Consider the following 17,410-nt stretch of genomic DNA (forward strand, 5'->3'; position numbering starts at 1 on the left):
AAGGATGATAACTATAAAGCTGAAGATAAAGATACAGTTCAAAAAATCGTTCTCAATTTTAAAGAATAGCAGAGTCCACCACAGAGGCACAGATAAACTATATCATTGGAATCACTTTCAGAAAATCATTGATACCCAAACTGAATCAATCTTGCTACAATGAGCTTAAGAATTTAAGGCAGCAGATGATAACTATAGTTATCTTTATAATTATCATTCTAGGTGTGAACGGGCCTTGGGCGCCGTTTACACTAGTGCGTTTTAAAACGCATAACTTTTGCTACGGTTACGCCTATCGTTTACACCACTCCGGCGTTTTCGACCCTCGAAAACAGACTTTTGAAAACGCTGCAGACCCCGTTTTAGTTTGAAAGCTACCTATGGCGAAACCTGCATGATTAGTCACGTGACATACGTTTTAGGTTGTATAGTGCAAACGGAGATCGTTTATGAAACGCAGCGGAACCGCCAGTGTAGACGAGGAGCGTTTTCATTCTGAAATGCCGTTTTATAACGAAAACGCATAGTGTAAACGGGGCCTTAATGCTAAAACATGTTCCTATTTAGAATGCATATGTCATTGATGGAAAAAGACGAATAAAATCTTGTATACTGTTTAATACAGTATTTATGCAACGCCGCGCAAAAATGTTCCGCAGAAGAAAGAAACTCGTGCGAGGTTTGAACAGGGTGATGATGACTGAATGCTTGCGGTCTGGACACGCCCCAAAGTGTCGTTTTGCCCCGCCCATCGTCCACACTGCACTCTGACGCGCACGCACCACTTCCATTCTACTGCTCCTGCACAGAGGCACTCGTTGCAAGTTGCAAGATGGCAGTGAAATTGGCATATTGGGATATACGCGGGGTAAGAAATATTTTGTGGTGGTTAGACATTAATTTTTATTTTATATCTGCAAAATGTTGACTGCGTAATTTGCAGTTATTACAAAAGATAAAGTAGCTCTCGATATGGTTTGTCATGTCTAAAAATAGACCAATTTATACTTAATTTGCAGTTGAGGTTACTTTGAAAATGTAATTGGTTACAGATTTACCCTATTTAAAATGTAATAAGTATCGTAACTATTTCAAAAACTTATTAAATGTAACTGATTACTTTTTTTATTACTTTTCTACATTTCTAACAAATGTGTTCAACTGTTAATCATTTTCAACATTTAAAGCAGGCAGGGATAATCTTACAGTAGTACTCAAGATTACCGTCATACTTTCAGAATCCTTCTTCATCTGAATTAAGATTAGGCTATAATAAATTTTTAAGCACAACCACCAAATCAGACTTTAGCTCCTGTTTTTACTTTGAGATCGTTCTGAGGTTAAATACAGATTTAAAACCATAACAAGAAATAGTGTAATAGCTATAATACTGTTTTTGAGATAAAATCTTTGCATAGCTAGGAAACACAGGCATCTAACAGTTAATCTAAAAAAAAAAAAAAAAAGCATATAGGCTACATAAACCCAAATAGGAAATGAAACAGTTATAGTAAGTGTCCTAAACTCCTGAAACATCGGTGTCTCGTATTTTATAGCAGTCAGTGCAATTTGGGAAAGAAATCAATTAAATCTGTATGTGGCTGTGTGTGAAAATATGCAGATGCAGCTCCATTTGTAATCTTTTTTTCATAAGTAACAGTAATTTAATAAGGCATAAACATTTTCCTCAGTAACCGTAACTGATTACACTTACTTTAATTTTGTACTTAAATTACCTATTGAACCGGTCTATAGCTTGTTCTATTATTAAACAAACTAAATAGCCTTATGTTATTTATCTAATTTACACGAGCACGCGCACCAGCGGACAGAGGGCGCGCGTCGGAAAATATTTCGCGTCAACCACCTCAAAAGCTGACACAAATATCTGCGTTTTTTAAACGCTCCAGGGTGATGAAGATGGCAACCCTCGCTCTGCTGCGAGTAGTTCTGCGTACAGATCAAATAATGGTGCCTTTGTACTTTAAAATGGGGTTCAGAGCTTGTCAGTGGTCTTTACAGAAGTTGTGGATAAAATTTAACATGCTTTGTCTTGTCTCGCCATGCCCATTGATGTGCTTACCTGGAAGCCGCTTCGAGTGCAATTACACCCCAACATACAACTGCAAATTAAGACTAAACGCCTGCGGCATTCTTTCTACAAGGGCTTGTTAACTTTTTACGCGTTTTTAAAGCACTGGGCAAAAGGTTTCTCTTCGTACAATTTATTGATAGGAAAAAGCTACAAAGAAAGACAATTTTTAATACAGAGAAATAGGATTTTGTCTTCATACACTTTAGCCTACATCATATTCCATTACATTATATTAATTACACGAATTTATGGACGAAGAATTTACCCACAATCAACTTTATATTAATGAAAAATTCAACGTTCTGAATACAACACGGTAGAAAAAGTAGGTAGCGAGCTGTGACACGAAAGTGAATGAAATGTCCAACATTCCACTTCCCTTTTTCTCTTTCGATATTCTAGCTTATTAGTGTTGCCCATCTCTTATATATGTGAATAAGAATGTTAATTCAGTCTATTAATATACAGTGTGATATCTTGACAGTAAGTTAATTATTTCAAGAGTGAGAAAAACGCATTTACAGCAGCTGAAGCTATATTTCATGATTTGCATCTGATTACAGCTTGCTCAACCAATCCGTCTGCTGTTGGAATACACTGGTACTAAGTATGAGGAGAAGTTCTATACTTGTGGTGAGGGTAAGTGATGATCATTATAACACATAGTAGCAAACAAAGTCAGATTGTCCATATAAAAGCACATTGAGTTGATTTTATATTCTTGCCTTGCAGCTCCCACCTATGACAAAAGCTGTTGGTTTAATGAGAAAGAAAAACTTGGGATGGACTTTCCTAATGTAAGTTACCCTGATAGTATTGTTCAGTCTAACATGCAATAACTAACCACCATTATCCTTCACCAGTTGCCCTACTTAGAGGATGGAGACACAAAAGTAGTCCAAAGCAATGCCATAATGAGATACATCGCCCGCAAACACAACCTCTGTGAGTACTTGATTCATTTATTTCTTAATTAAAAAAAAAAATCTTTCTTTCTTTTAATATCTCAAGCATCATATAGTCATCCCAGTAGTGTTAGACTTCTCTTTCTAATGCGTTTCTAGGTGGGGAAACTGATGAAGCGCAGATGAGAGTTGACATCTTGGAAAACCAGGCAATGGATTTCCGCAATGGTTTTGTCCAGCTCTGCTATGGAGACTTTGTGAGTGATTGATTATATAAAAATATGTATTACAGCATTGAAGAGATTTGCAACTAACAATATTAATTTACTTGTTAATTGATAACACGAATGATTTGTAATCCATTTTTATTTGATTACAGGACAAAAACAAAACATGCTACACTGAGAAACTGCCAGGAACTCTAAAGCAGTTCTCTGACTTCCTTGGTGACAGGAAGTGGTTTGCTGGGGACAAGGTAAATAGGCACAGTGTTTGGAAGCACTTTATTTTTTCCTTTTTGTGATAGGAAGGAGATCATTTGTTTGACAAGCTCATCCCACTGTCTCGTCCTGTAGATCACTTTTGTGGACTTCATCATGTATGAGTTGTTGGATCAGCATCGTATGTTTGACCTGGAGTGCCTGGATGACTACAAAAATCTTCGATCATTCCTGGATCGCTTTGAGGTTTGGATTCAGTTTTTGTCAAACAGAATATAATTTAATATTCTCACATATATCGTAATGTTAAAAATTCTGGCTCTGATATTAATTGTGTTCCCTGTCAGAGCCTTGAGAAGATTGTAGAATACATGAAGTCGAACAAATTCATGAAAACACCCGTGAACAACAAGATGGCCAAATGGGGAAACAAGAAGGAGTGAAAATGACAAGAGTTTGTTTTTTGTTTTTTTGGTCTCACTTTTTTAACCTTCCCAATAAACAAAGGATTGGTGAAATTTATTGGTGACCTTATTTTGACCCAATAAAGCAGGGCACTGTTGTGTTCATGGCTTTTTTATATAGGCCTTATGGATCGGAAATGAAACTGCCATAAATGACATATACAGTAATGCAATCCCACATTCAAGTGCAAAACAGGTTTTTATCCTAATAAAAACTATAAAAATCAAAGGCATCCTATTTAAATTAACTTTATTACTGCTGTGAGGTTAAACACAAACCCATAACTGGATTGTTGAACTTAAACTGGAACTTAAATGTAACAAAACATATTTAACCCCAAAATCATAAGATTATTTTAAGACCAATAAACTTTTTCATTGAAGCAAATAAAGACTATTAGTCAACTTAAATGTGTTTGTTTATTGACCATTTATTAATATACAATGCACAATAAGGAAACAGTGTCAGGATCAGAGTGTTACTGACATGATTCATTTTCATTCAGCACATATAACAGCTAAATAACATATAATTTAAAAAGGGCCCACCACCCCAGTGACATCAGTGGAAATCAATTTAACGGAACAACCGTATCAAATAAATAAAAGGAATGCATTACATGTATACATCATTTGCATCTGTGAAGGGTAATATAATAACTATGAACTGTGTCTAATGAATGGAAATGTTTAGGTTTTTACTGAATAGTTCTTGTTCATTCAGGTCCAGACACATTCAGATTCTTGATATCAAAATACACCAATGTCCTCAGATTATCAGCGGCCACCATACTGACTGTATTCAGCCTCACTGGCAAGCTGCAAAGGAAACGGAGACTGACGAAATTTGTATGCTCTGCCTCGGTCATTAAATGACCATCAGGTCTAAAAACATTTGATATACTGAATACTGTGAATCACTTCACAATGAAAAGTGCTTCATAAATAACTGAATTTGTACAAGGTGTGAGTTTACTTTAAACAAATGGAGCTGCATTACTTACTGCAATGGTGGATCTGACGCTCTGCAGTTGGAAGAAGACTCGACCTCCTTCCTCAGGACATATTGCTCTGATATCATCACGGTTCATTCCCAGCAACATTGCTCCATTAAACACCCCAAGATTCTGGACTGTCCTACACAAATACATGATGAATCAAGTGGTTAACAAAAAATAGCAGGTTAATAAACTCAACAAGTTAATAAATAACTTTTTGGAGCAAGTTATTGTATTAGTAACAAGCTATTTCTGTTGTGTATAAAAATGTCAGAACTAAATTTTGGTGTAGTCTAAAGAATCAATAAACTCAATGCACTCTTCCAGCTAATTAAGTGCCAAGACCAATACATCCACAGTAAAAATACAAAAAAAGGTCTGCAAATTCAATAACATTTTTTGAGTGTGCTTGTTTTGTAGGTTTGACTGTATTTTAAAGATAAAATTAATGGTGATAGAACTGGTTTCTTACATTTTAGAAAAGCCTTTGTACTGTAACCAGGCTTTAACTTCCTCTGGTCTAGAATTCATATCTAGAGATGGAGGTCCTCTCATATTTTGCTGAAAATAAAGAGGTGCAAATTTCAGTTACATAAAAAAATTGTGTATAGCAAAAATCAATAAGTATAATATATAATGTATATCTCTACAATTAGTATAATGTATAATGTATATCTCTACAATTAGTATAATATATAATGTAATCAAATCATACATTGATAGACCTTTTTTTGTGTGTGTTCACATAGCTGATGTTAAAAAATTAGAATGAAGCAATTGTTTAGTATGTCCTTATTACATTATTGAAATGATTTTTTTTAAAGAAAACGTAGAGTAAGTCTGTAAAAATAAAAATAAAAATTGTTTTTTTTTTTAAAAAAAGAAAGAAAATGTATGCATTGGCCATGACTTACTGTTGGCCTTTGTCCATCAGCAGGCTCTAGAACATTCTGAGGCACATAACCCTCCTCATTACGACTGTTCTTCACTTTCCACCATTGCCCGGACTTGTCGGTTACCTATTTACATAAGCCTAGCAGTGTATAAGCACAAACTGTATGCATTTTCTGCACACAGAAAAAAGATAACACTTGTTATCATTAGTTACTACTTTATAAATGCTTTTTCTTCTTCACCATGTTAATTTCAGCATTTACTAAAATGATTAAAATAAAGTTGTAATTCTTGGAAATGAACTAACAATGAACAGTTGTATTTTAATTAACTATAACAAAGTTTAATAAATGCTTTAACAATGTATTGCTCATTGTTAGTTAAAGCTGGTTAATGTTTTAACTAACATTAACTAATGGGACCTTAACTGTAAAGTGTTACCAAAAATGTATACTGATCTAGTCACTTATTACTTGTTAGATTGATTTAGTCACTTGTTCACCCCTGAAGTGTGTTTACATATCAAGAGGTTAAAGGTCAGGTGATTACCTGCACCATGTCACCCTGCATCACACTCAGTTCCTGACTGTTTCTGGCCATGAAGTCATAGATCACCCTCATGTAGAGCGGCAGCTCAGCTGACCTGCCATAAAATAAGACAAAATTGTTACTAGACTTGATTTGAAATTTACCTCTTGAATTCTTTAGTGAACTTTAGTTTCTATTAAAAGCTATGTACTTATAAAGTTAAATAAACTATGTTTTGTATTGCCGTATTAACTTCTGGGTATTTCGAAGGGACTTCACATGATGTGTCTCACCGCACGGATGGTGTGTTCCAAGCTCTGTTGTCCTGGAAGAGAAGTAAAACAGTAATTTGTATTAATTTCATTTTATTATACCTTAGGTTAAGATGTATATGGCAAACACCTAACGTACTTTATGACATGCTCATGCTTAGATCACTAAGTTGCAGTTTGCCCTCTGAGAGATTTTACCTGTTCAGGTGACCTCTGCATGGCATTTCCGGGTGGGAAGCGCTCGCTGTTGCTCCGTGACAGCTGCCTGCTGCCGGGAGGGGACTGGGATGGGCCGGGAGGAAGGGGCTGCCAACCGTCATAAAATTCGGGATAATACGGAGGGATCTGATCCCCGTTTGGCCATTTGGATCTGATTGGGGGGAAAAATACAGAAAAATCATGAGCTTTTCTCCTTTGTTTGCTGATCTTGAAGAACATATTTTGTAAAATAGAAGACCTTGGGATGCCCCAGGCATCACCCAAACTGCCCCACAGTACGTCCTCATTTGGTGTGACACATTTTCCCAGGAGATGCAGGGCTTTTTCTGTGAGCAGTTGACTCAGCACTGTGGGAGGGATGTTTGGAGGATACTGACTCACGATCTGAAGCATGAAGAAACATTCAGGAACTGGGTGTGATGAGGGGTGATATGGTGCATCTCCTGACCTTTAACTTTGTGATATGTTGTAAAATTTCAGCGATGAACAAGTGGCTAATTCATCAAAAGTAAAGCCTTTTCTCTGGATACTCTTGAAAATAAAAGTTCAAAAAGAGGGAACTTTTGGGACCTTCTGTTGCAAGACCAAAACATAACCATTTTGGGTTCCCCAAACAACCTTTCAGTGAACAGTTCTTAAAAGAACCAAATTTTCTTAGCGTAAAGACCACTGTAAAAATCAAAAGAACCTTTGTCCACTATAAAGAACCTTCTGTGTAACGGAAAGGTTCCATGGATGTTAAAGGTTCTTTAAGGAACCTTAGACTATGATGATTTAAGGAACCTAATACAAAACTGTACATGCTTATACAACGTTCTTATACTTTCTTATTCATTGCTATGCTTTTGTAAATAGGTAACAAGTCAGGTGAGTCCTACTGACTCATCTAAAGTTTCAGGTATATAACAGCTTTTAACATGCAGTCTGAAAGTATGCACATCCATCTTTATTGCATAATGGGAAAAAAAAATTATGAAATGTGACTGCAATGCAAACAAACTGAACCAACAGATACTTACAAAAGCAAGGGAAGAAAAGAGACTGTGAACCAAATCAAAAGCAGGAGGATTTTTTAGGTGACCATCTAGCTTCCCCTGTCATAAGCAGAGATGAGTATGAAAATGGTGAGCTTTTTATTGAAAATTCATTTAATGAGACTACTGAAAAAAATATACATTGAAGTAGTCCAATGGTAGTCTTAGGAACAATCATAAAAATTAAATTTATATAACATACCAGAAGGTTGAAGCCATACTTTATTTTCTGCAGATAGGATATGTACTCCTCCACAGGGGGAATACTTGCAACTATAATTAAATATAATAATAAAAAAAATGTAATGTTGAAATCTTGTAGATTTTTTACATATAAAAATGTAATTATATTAAATTAAATTATTCAAACAAGTACTATGAGTTAATTGTTCACCAAATTTTTTTGAAGCATTTTTCTTTTTCTTTTTCTTTTTCTTGCTTCCATCATCTTTTGGCAAAGCTGAGCCAACTTTATATGTGAAGGTCTCAATGTCGGCCGCTACATGATTGAAAATCTCCTGTAGAGAATGATTAAATGGATGGGAGTAATGTCAAGAAATTTATTTATGAATGAATGGATTAACAGTATGCTGTGTAAAATTGTCAGTAAAAACAACTTACCGAATCTCTCTCTACATCACTGAATGGAGGTTGAGTCTGGTCTTCCTCAGACTGCATTGGCCTGTTAGGGGCTTCATCTCTGGCGAATGGCATAATGGGTGAATGCATTCTGTCATCTGGGAAAAGATTTATAAAAGATCTGTTACTTATCAAAAGAAATGTGTTCTAACATGATACATTAGTGGATGAGCACTTTAATTTAAACCTCTGGAATATGTATGTGTGTGTGTATATATATATATATATATATTCAAAAATCAAAGTATGTCTGCATACCATGATATTAAATTTTTTCAGTAAAACAGGAAGTATATCTATCTATCTATCTATCTATCTATCTATACATACATATATATATACTTCCTGTTTTATTGAAAGAATGTAATACCATGGTATTCAGACACACCACAAAAAAAAAATTGCTCTGTATTTTTGTATTTCCCATTCAGTTCCTATGGTGAAGATTTTTGACTGTGAAGATTAAAAATTAAAAATGGTAATTTTTTCAATCTAAAATGTCTTAAATGTCTACCAGGCATTTTAGGTTATTTAAAAGTATATTTTTTCTGAGTGAAGTTAACTCTTCAAGTGGTCACCATAGTCTTCATAGTTGTTGTACTGAGGAGGTGGGAATTCTGGGGGAGGAGAGTTTGACTGCAGGGAGCTGGTCTCTTCATGCTCCCTGGATAACCCCGACCAATGATGCTTTCCAAATGGCTCCTAAGAAACAGAAAATATATCACTGTCAGTACAGCACGGACAAAAATTGAGGTTGTAGAAAAGAGAAAAAATAATACACTTAATACAGATTTGTAGCCAAAAAAAATGTTTTTAATATATATATATATATATATATATATATATATATATATATATATATATATATATATATATATATATATATATATATATATATATATATATTATTCCAAATAATCAAGAAAGTCTATTTAAAACATTACATTTGAGCACATTTAAAGGAAAAAATTTGATCCCTGATTTTCAGTACAACTTCTTTGTGAGACAGCAGCTGACCTGATGTCCATCTGTGGTTCTTTAAGCGGTGGTGTGGCATCCCCTCCTTGCTGTTTTGCCTTTTCCAGATCATTTGCCACCTCCTGAGCCTAGCCATTTAAAACATCACAGATATCTTTATTTAAAAAACAATCAGGGAAAATCCCACATCAATCCACAAGATATATTAAGACAAATTTATACTGTGCAGATGCACCACTATCTACAATTGGGTGGATCTAACATTTTTGACTACACTGCAGAGTGTTGTTGTTCCTCACCCCAGTCTCCTCACACTGAAACAGGAAGGCCTGTGGAGCTCTCTGGCTAGGATCCTGAACTGAGATAATGAGAAGGGAGTCATACACACAACTGTCCAGAACAGCTCTCGTCGCCCTGATGCTACTCAAGTGCACAGACTCCAAAACCTCCTACAATTCCAGGAAACAGAGGAAGAGTTTAATGTTAGTAACCATTTAAAAAGGCAAAACTATTTGCTCAGATTAAAGTATTTGAGCATAAAGTGTGCAACTGACCTTGGTCTCTATATCACACAGCTGTAGCTGGTTTGCCTGGACCTGCAGGATCATGTCCTGACCCCACACTTTCCCTTTACTGTCCATATTCTTTAACCTGTTCACGCAGTCATCAATGCTGCTCACCTCTCTGCCATCTAACACACAGGTGAACAGGTGCTAGGAAACAGAAAGAGAATTAGATTGTATGTTGTTTTATGATCAGACAGAGGCTATTGTTACAGAGGGACTTGTGAAATTCAGCCTTGCTATGTCATCGCATTTTACAGTTCAGTTTGTGTGGAAATCTCTACAGTGCATGTCAGATAAGCGTTGGTTGTCTGTTATTTTGTATAACACACATTAGTGAAGTGGGTGTTGGCTTTGTGCAAACAGATTAAGATTATGCATCAGTAACATGCAGTCAGCACAAATGAACATTTCAAAAGTATTAGTTAATAAGTGTAGCTAACAAACACACAAACTGGATTCAATCTTACCTCTACTCTGTAATGAAAGTTGTCTTGTTGTCTGCTGATTGATTCTGCATACTCCTTCCTTTGCACTAAAGCATCAAAGTCAAGTTATAATTACGGTACATTATTTGTATGATATGTTATTTAAATGGGTTTTGTATTTACTGTAGATGGATTTGGCACTAGGACGAGACATGCCAGAGCCCTGGGACGGCGGCTCAGGTGAGAAGCCTCTATAATATAATCACAACACAAAATGTTTTTATAAACTAAACTGTATAAACTCTGAAAATAAACCTAACACTAAACAAAAACAAAATGGAAACAAAAATCAAACTTTAATATCTTTAATCATCTTTATTAACCCTGCCTCACAACGATTTGTAATGACGACCTTCCTGACAACTGTCAGAGCAGGGGGAAGTCATGGCCTATAGTGGTTAGAGAGTTTAACTCCTAACCCTAAGGTTGTGGGTTTGAGTCTCGGGCTGGCAATACCACGACTGAGGTGCCCTTGAGCAAGACACTGAACCCACAACTGCTCCCTAGGCACCGCAGCATAAATGGCTGCCCACTGCTCCGGGTGTGTGTGTGTTTTCACTGCTGTGTGTGTGCACTTTGGATGGGTTAAATGCAGAGCACGAATTCTGAGCATTGGTCACCATACTTGGCTGTATGTCACGTCACTTTGTTATGACAACTGATATGAGAGAGATAGAAGGCAGGATGATGTGCAATATTGAAACACCCTTACATGTGTTTCAGGTACAAATTCCACTTACAGAATAAAAGAGTAAAAGGTACCGCTGACAGAGGCGAGAAAAGACATGTACCTTGACTGGAAAACTGGTACATGGTTCCCCCCATACATTCTTGACTGTACTTTTTAACACCTGTAATAATAACGTTATCAGTCATAAAACCATTTAGAAAAAAATGGCAGATGAACATTTGGTATGCCAGGCAGGCAGCTACATAAGTTATGAACAAGTGTTTGTTCATCAGTTGTGGCTTCACACCACTGAACTTTTCAAAAGGAGGTTAAAGTGTTCAGTCATCAAGTATGTGCATGAAGCAAGCTGACACTTGCAGTATTACATCCTCAAAACCTATAAAGCTGCTTAAAGGCAAATCTCAAAACAAGAGCTTTTTATATTCAAAAGCTGATGTCCTTAAGAAAAGTTTAGAATTATAAATTCAACCAGTCAATTAGTGAATACTGCCTGATTTATCAATATTGTAACTTGACATTTACTTTCAAATTTAAGTAGTGAAAATTTAATTCTATATTTAATAAATGTCAGATCTTTAAAATGAAGTCTGTGAATCATGGCAGAATCACTGGCTTTCATAAACCAATTACAATACACCAATGTAGAAACTTATGGTCAACAATTTTTTTTTTTGGTCTCTGAGGTTCTCAAAAGAGGCAAGAACTGTCCGGTCACGAAATGTGTGACAAATTAACCAACAAAAACTGCTGACAGCTCAAAGCTGTTACTTTCTCAATAACAACTTAACATATTTGACTTTGCAAGAAGAAAATATTAGCAGAAGTGGCACACCATAGAACAAACCGGAAAAAGAAAGAAAAACACTAATATTACCACTCCTCTAAAACACAACACAGATTAGGATTATTAAGATGTAACCATATTTTATATTTTACATAATTCAAACTACCCACTGCCCTTTCAATCTGTGGGTAAATCTCCATGTATCAGTGCCTCTACGTGTATTTCGTTTATATAAAATAAGTATCATTGAAAGTAACCATGTTGTTAGACAAAAGATTGTACATTACCTTAGAGAAAATCCTAAACAAGTTTAACTGCAAATCTTCAAATCTAGGTTCAGATTACTCCAGAATTTAGTCATATCCTCAAGTCTGTCTTCTCCGTGCACTGCTTAAGAGCAAATATTTTGAAATTCCTGCTCTGAAAAGCTGAGGTCAAAGTCTAACTCCTGAGTAATAGTAAATCAGAAGGTAACAGCAGGTAGGTTTTTCCATTTACATCCTCGAGTACAAAGGTATTGACATTACTAGGCAGCCATGTGATGTGCACAAGTGACGCACAGTGACCCCAGAATTAATCTGTACACCTACATCACAGTAAACATCTTGCTGTATAACCATAACAAAATATTATGCCATATTTTAAAAGAAAGATGAGAATGTTTCAACCATTTTAAATGATGTTCAAAATAAAGGCAAGTATTTGGACCACAGTTACTAAAATAATTCATTTGTTTGCAGAGGCATTTTAAAAAGTATGGCTTATCTGTTAAATTTAAATGATCTTACTAATGTCACCTCACAGCTCAACAGAACATTTAAACTATTCATGTCAGGACTGCAAGACAGAGAGCTGGATTTCTTCAAATCCTCACACAAAAAGGACAGGAAAGGCATAAAATGAATAACCAAATCTTTTATTTAATACGGGTATGTACACTTTTGACGACACTGCCAGACTGTCATGTTCATGAGGAAAGGGTTCATTCAGAATTAAAACAAGAGGCTATAGTGTGGACATTGACAGAGACCTATACAGAAGCCCGAGCCTGAGTGGTCTTGGCCAGGACCTTCAGATCTGAAATGCACTTGGCGATGCTTTCCTTCTCCTGAAAGACACAAACAAAATTGAGATTGCAGAGATAACAGTAAAAAAAGAAAGAAAAAACAAAAAGAGTAATAACATTATCAAACCAATTATATTGAAGAACAGGTCCATAAATGGTTAAAGTTGGTCTTAATTAGGGTAACCCTGTTTTACAGTGCCATTGTTATCCATATTACATGTACTAAAATAATAACAGTAAATTATGCATAATTGCAATTAACTAATCCTAAAACAAACCCTGTAGTATGTTATTTATCATTACTCTGTAACTGCATGATTACACAACTGACAAATTGCAACCTAAATTAGCTAAAGAACAGCATTAATTTGACATGTTTAAACCTTGAAAAGACATCATTCCCTCAAAATCTTCAGCCCACGTCATCTTAGCAGTTACACCACTACTGTAACTGCTGATGAAGTGTTGAATACAAAGTCTCCATCTAGAGGCCAAGCTAAAAATGACTAATGTAAACAGATTCTGGATTAAAGTAGGATTTATATTTTGATGCATTTGTAGTTGACCAGTGGTCATTACATAATCTTAGTCTCTGTGTTAAGACTGTGTCTTAAGAAATAGTCTGACCAACAAGCAGTTACCAAGGGGTAATGGGTTTTTTTGGGATTCAAATTAGACCAATCTATGTTTTTATGTAACCGACTTTGAATTATGATCAGTCCCTGCCCTGCAGTAATACTGCCCATCCCTGCCCACCTTCAACAAATGCTTACTGTGTATAATATGAATACAGTGAAGTGTCAACGGAGAGACTATATTCTCTGTACCTGCTGAGGGGTGATGCTCTTGATGACGCTCTGTTCAACCCAGTTCACCATGTGCTCTTGCTCCATGCGGCGATGCAGGTTCTGAAGCTCCACCTGGTAGTCCAGCCTCTTCTTCACCTCATTGGTCACCATGTGCAGCCGCTCCCTGTAATTGGTCTCCAGCAGCATAGCCACATTGTTCTGATGGAAGATGGGAAGAGGAGCATCACAAAACTACTTAGTGCCATTCTAAAAGTTATCTGTTAATAATTCAGGCATGTGATCAGCTTGAGACAAAAAAGAAGGAAAATATGACCATGCCCACAAGCCACGCCCCACAGCACTCACTATTAAAAATATATATTTTAGCACATTAAAAGATATATCTTATATTGTAAAAATACATACTATCTTGTAAAAAATAAAAAGCAGCATTTTATAATCATGACAATATATTATAATAAAGTACTATAATATATTATAGTATAGTATATAGAATTATTATTATTATTATTAAAGTACCTGCCAAAAGTTAAGAACCATTACAATTATTAATGATTCTGAAATACATATCTTCTGCTCATCAAGGCTGAATTTATTTGATCAAAATAAAGTAAAAAAAAAACAAACAAACAGAAATATTGTGAAATATTACAAATAGAAAAGTTTACTCCAGTTTTCAGTGTCACATGATCTTTTAGAAATCATTACTCTCAAGAAACATTTCTGATTATTATCAATGTTGAAAACAATTTTGCTGTTTCATATTTTGTGTGGAAATGATGATGCAATTTATTTTTCAATTTTTTTGTAAAATATAAAGTTTAATGAACAGCATTTATTTGCATTCATCAAATATATTAATTAAGTTTGTTAATGCATTTATTAAATAGAAATCATTTTAAATGTCTTCACTTACTTTTTGTCACTTTCATGCATGATGAATATTATTATTTTTTTTTTTTTTTTTTTTATATTTTATAAATGTTTTTGTGTTGTATTTTTTTTGACAAAAATATAAAGCAGCAGAACTGTTTCTAACATTTATTATAATGAGAAATGTTTCTTGAGCAGCAAATCAGCATATTAGAATGATTTCTGAAGGATTATGTGACACTGAAACATCTTTGTAAACAAACAGATTTATAAATGTTTCTAATGATGAATGTTGCGTGCCCAAATGCAAATTAAAGCGACTCACACCAAGCGCAGCACTAACAGTGAATCACAACTAAAAAAGGGATTCGGATCTACGCAAATCACATGGGTCGTCCCTCAGAGGTCGGAAAATATGGAAATCCCTGATAATTCAAAATTTAAATGTAAACACAAGTCTGGATTTGTGATATTTATGGATAGTAAATGAAGGCAGATGATCTGCCACTGGAAAAATGTCCGTCTTTGGTTATTCTGTCCTCCTCACCCTCTTGGCATCAAAGAGCATGTGTCTTCCTTCTACTCTCCACTGCTCTTTCTTCTCATCCTCAATGCCTTGAGCTAGGCTAGCCATGGCCTGATCCTTCACTTCCTGAGCCTTTGCCACTTTATCCTGCAGAGGAAGAGAGAGAACCAAATATTAGTCAAACAAATCCCTTAGCTACAGTCATTTGGGGTAATTGTTCACAACATCAAATTTATCAGCAGATACTATTCCAGTCTCAATACAAATACAGTGTTTTGCTGCAGGATTTCACTAGTGACATTTCTGTTGAACACAAAACACTTTCTGCACCTCATTGATTTTATCAGCGAAGGTGGCCACACTGGGCCCAAACTTCTTGACACCGTAAATGACGACTGCACCGATTGACGCAGCAGCAAACGTCTCGTGATTGATTACGTAGATTTCCTTAGACAGCATGTACAGGAGCAGACCAGTGCCCAGCATATAAGGCCCTGCAAACAGAAGAGAACAAGATGAAGCGATTAATAGTGAATAATGATGTTATTATCAATCTACGCATCACATAACGCTATCGTGAGGTAAAACTGCACTACTTATCTAACTTAAACGGAATTGTGATATGAAGTTAGCAAAACAACAAGTGAATTTGTTCATTCTGAGACATGATGGACCTAATCTCTGTGAACTGTTGTTGGGTGGTAAACTTTTGTATAAATATTCTTCAGTAATTTCTATTTTAGAGTGAACTTTTCATTTAAAAGACAAACAGGGACCTGGACAACTGGGAAACACTAGGAAAGTAGGCAAGAAAGCTGACAATCCCACCTGTTACACCGGTCTTGGGGTACAGCAGTGTGAAAAGCTCCTCTGGGAAGATGCCATGTCGGACCTTTCCTCCCTTCTCAGGCAGAGGGGGTACAGGTGCAAGACTCTGGGAGGACTGATGAAAGGAACGAGAGGCTTGAACCAGGCTGAGGAGTAAAAGAAGCACAGGGTTAGAGGTTTATGGATGTCATTGATTGTCATTTATTTTGCGGTTCTCTTCAACCCCAGACTGACATACACATCACTGACCAGAAGAATGAAAGATTTTACATACCAAGCACCAAAGGACCCGCTGTTTTTCAGGGTATGACCTACAAGAAACAGAAAACAGAGCAGTTAAAAAAAAAACGAAAATCATCTCAACGTCAATCGTGAAAAGACTGACACCTTTCATTTCTGCTTGTAATCATGTTTTATTAAGTGCAACTGTGATTTCACCAAAAGAATCAATGATTCTTTTAAAACAAATTAAATGAACGAATCTTTTGCAGCTGTCACGTCTAAAAGCTGCTCTGTACATGTCATTAGTTCAATAGTACAAACATACTATTAAAAACAACTCGCATTAAAACACATAAAAAAAAAAATAACAAAATTTGGTTCATCGTGCAAATATAATAAAAAGCACGTCCTTGCATACATAACACAAGTTGCAAGCTGTCAATAATCAGGCTAGGAAATAAGGCGAATTAAAAACAATTCGAACATTTGCACTCCTGAATGCACATTCAGTAAATATTATAATAAAAGAAAATATAAATGATTACGTACCTAATATAAATGGTAAAGTCTGAAAGTGGCATTAGCTCTGAGCTAACAGCTAAACAATTCAATACAAGGACATACTGAAAGCACAACAACTCCACGACTATTCTCACAGAGCAATAAATAAATTTGTACTTCATTGCATGTAATACGCCATCAGAATTATAGCATACATTCATTAGAAAATACACACGTTTCTCTGCAGGTTCCTGTGCGGCTATTCACACCGTGCGGCCTAATCTTACCCTTCAACTGCACAATCTCTCATAAAACCGTCTATATAATCCACACGATCAACGCGAAGAGTTAGGGTGCCTTTCATTAGATAAATCACCCACCTGAAACGAGCACCAGTCTCGATAACATGTTTTAACGGGTGAATGTCAGGATCCCTGGCCGAAAAGTCTCTGTACCGGGCTCTCTGTGCCCTTCTAGACCAAGGATGAGGAACTCTCGCCTCAGATATCGCGAGATGTTCCAAAAACCAGCGATCTATCACATCCGGGAAACTCTGCTGCACTATGAAAAGGGAGCCAGCAGGTGGCGCCAGT

At 35.9% G+C, this 17,410-nt stretch overlaps 3 protein-coding genes across 3 annotated transcripts; 1 reads left to right on the forward strand and 2 right to left on the reverse strand.

The window, feature by feature from the left end:
• The first annotated feature begins 729 nt into the window (after positions 1–729).
• Positions 730–3,962, forward strand: LOC109087083 (glutathione S-transferase Mu 3). Its single transcript, XM_019101333.2, has 8 exons — positions 730–868; positions 2,659–2,734; positions 2,828–2,892; positions 2,959–3,040; positions 3,160–3,257; positions 3,380–3,475; positions 3,576–3,686; positions 3,788–3,962. The coding sequence occupies exons 1-8, from the start codon at positions 833–835 to the stop codon at positions 3,881–3,883; spliced, it is 660 nt and encodes a 219-aa protein (XP_018956878.1). The 5' UTR covers positions 730–832; the 3' UTR covers positions 3,884–3,962.
• A 343-nt stretch (positions 3,963–4,305) lies between these two features.
• On the reverse strand, positions 4,306–12,755 carry LOC109087073 (epidermal growth factor receptor kinase substrate 8-like). The gene is given in 21 exon segments (XM_042762276.1): positions 4,306–4,723; positions 4,909–5,041; positions 5,375–5,463; positions 5,817–5,921; positions 6,346–6,439; positions 6,618–6,649; positions 6,795–6,966; positions 7,054–7,199; positions 7,835–7,909; positions 8,052–8,122; positions 8,244–8,367; positions 8,471–8,586; positions 9,052–9,130; positions 9,133–9,190; positions 9,506–9,594; positions 9,766–9,915; positions 10,021–10,179; positions 10,500–10,564; positions 10,641–10,708; positions 11,309–11,368; positions 12,280–12,755. Coding segments are annotated over 20 exon segments (1,905 nt in total). The 5' UTR covers positions 11,347–11,368; positions 12,280–12,755; the 3' UTR covers positions 4,306–4,681.
• Positions 12,756–12,892: 137 nt separating this feature from the next.
• LOC109087038 (ATP synthase peripheral stalk-membrane subunit b) lies at positions 12,893–17,343 on the reverse strand. Its single transcript, XM_042762277.1, has 7 exons — positions 17,198–17,343; positions 16,369–16,405; positions 16,095–16,240; positions 15,597–15,760; positions 15,288–15,413; positions 13,886–14,065; positions 12,893–13,100 (listed from the first exon to the last, which is right to left on the reverse strand). The coding sequence occupies exons 1-7, from the start codon at positions 17,223–17,225 to the stop codon at positions 13,023–13,025; spliced, it is 759 nt and encodes a 252-aa protein (XP_042618211.1). The 5' UTR covers positions 17,226–17,343; the 3' UTR covers positions 12,893–13,022.
• Positions 17,344–17,410: the final 67 nt, after the last annotated feature.

The sequence above is a fragment of the Cyprinus carpio genome, chromosome A8 (assembly GCF_018340385.1).
Source record: "Cyprinus carpio isolate SPL01 chromosome A8, ASM1834038v1, whole genome shotgun sequence".
Lineage (NCBI taxonomy): Eukaryota > Metazoa > Chordata > Actinopteri > Cypriniformes > Cyprinidae > Cyprinus > Cyprinus carpio.